General features: G+C 41.7%; 1 protein-coding gene across 1 annotated transcript in view; it reads right to left on the bottom strand.

The window, feature by feature from the left end:
• Positions 1 to 967, bottom strand: part of LOC118340231 (pleckstrin homology domain-containing family G member 1) — a gene marked incomplete in the record, with an annotated part of 32,781 nt that overhangs the window by 15,606 nt on the left and 16,208 nt on the right. The window contains 1 exon segment of the mRNA XM_035678089.1: positions 749 to 849. Within this exon segment, the coding sequence (XP_035533982.1) occupies positions 749 to 849 (101 nt within the window).

Below are 967 nucleotides of genomic sequence, written 5' to 3'. Positions count from 1 at the left end.
GACAAATATGCAGACGGGGACTTATTACACACACACACACACACACACACACACACACACACACACACCTGACAGCCACGACAACGCCCTTCCCAGAAAGCAACAGGTGGCTCAGCCCAGTTTCACTATTTACAAGACATTGTTTATTAAGCCTGAGAGAGTCTGTCAGTGTATTTATGTGAAGCCATGTTTTTCACTAAACTTTACCGACAAGACATTTTGAACGTTTTTTTCTTTCAAACTGTGCTGATACTGTTTTTTGCATTGCTGAGATTAGGTGTAATATGAAATGAAAAGGCCTCATAATGAAGTATTAAAGCTATGTAGCAACCTAAGGTCTGCTTGTTGCTATATTGTTTAGTTTTTAATGTTCAAGAATGTTTTGAGGTCAAACCTCAAACTTGAGAACATTCAAGTCTTTCGGGAGTCAAGCCAAATGTCGAAATTATGGCTTGGAAACTGGGTTTTCTGATATATCCGACCAAGCAAGGAAAAAGGGACATCTAACATCAGCCAAAGCCCATTGTTAAAGGCGATTAAGCCCAATGAAATGTAAAGGATATTGTGTTTTGTTGCCAATAAACAGTTTTTAAACCAACGCTGTAATCATACAACTGTCTTGCATTGTCCCAGTGATGTGAGTGCTCGCTGGTCAGACGCATGGGAATCTTTCCAATCTCTACCATCCATCCAATATAAAGTGAACACATGATTAAGTCAGGTACACAGCTCCGTGTGTGCGCTGTACCTGTTAAAGTGGTAGATGTCCTGGATGTTGCCGAACAGAGAGCCTTTATCCTCAGAGCTCAAGGCCAGCCTAGACTGGTTACTGATACACTCCAAGTAGTCCTGCAGAGACAAAGAGAGAAAACGGTCACGTTAGAGCTACATGGATGACATTTTGATGGCAAGCACACACACACTCGATTATGAAAGTCAACTGACACTGTGCCTCCTACACTTTCAC

This window comes from Morone saxatilis, unplaced genomic scaffold (assembly GCF_004916995.1).
Source record: "Morone saxatilis isolate NCDOM2014 unplaced genomic scaffold, NCSU_SB_2.0 Contig7, whole genome shotgun sequence".
Classification (NCBI taxonomy): Eukaryota; Metazoa; Chordata; class Actinopteri; family Moronidae; genus Morone; species Morone saxatilis.
This window is presented reverse-complemented; position numbering and strand designations above follow the sequence as displayed.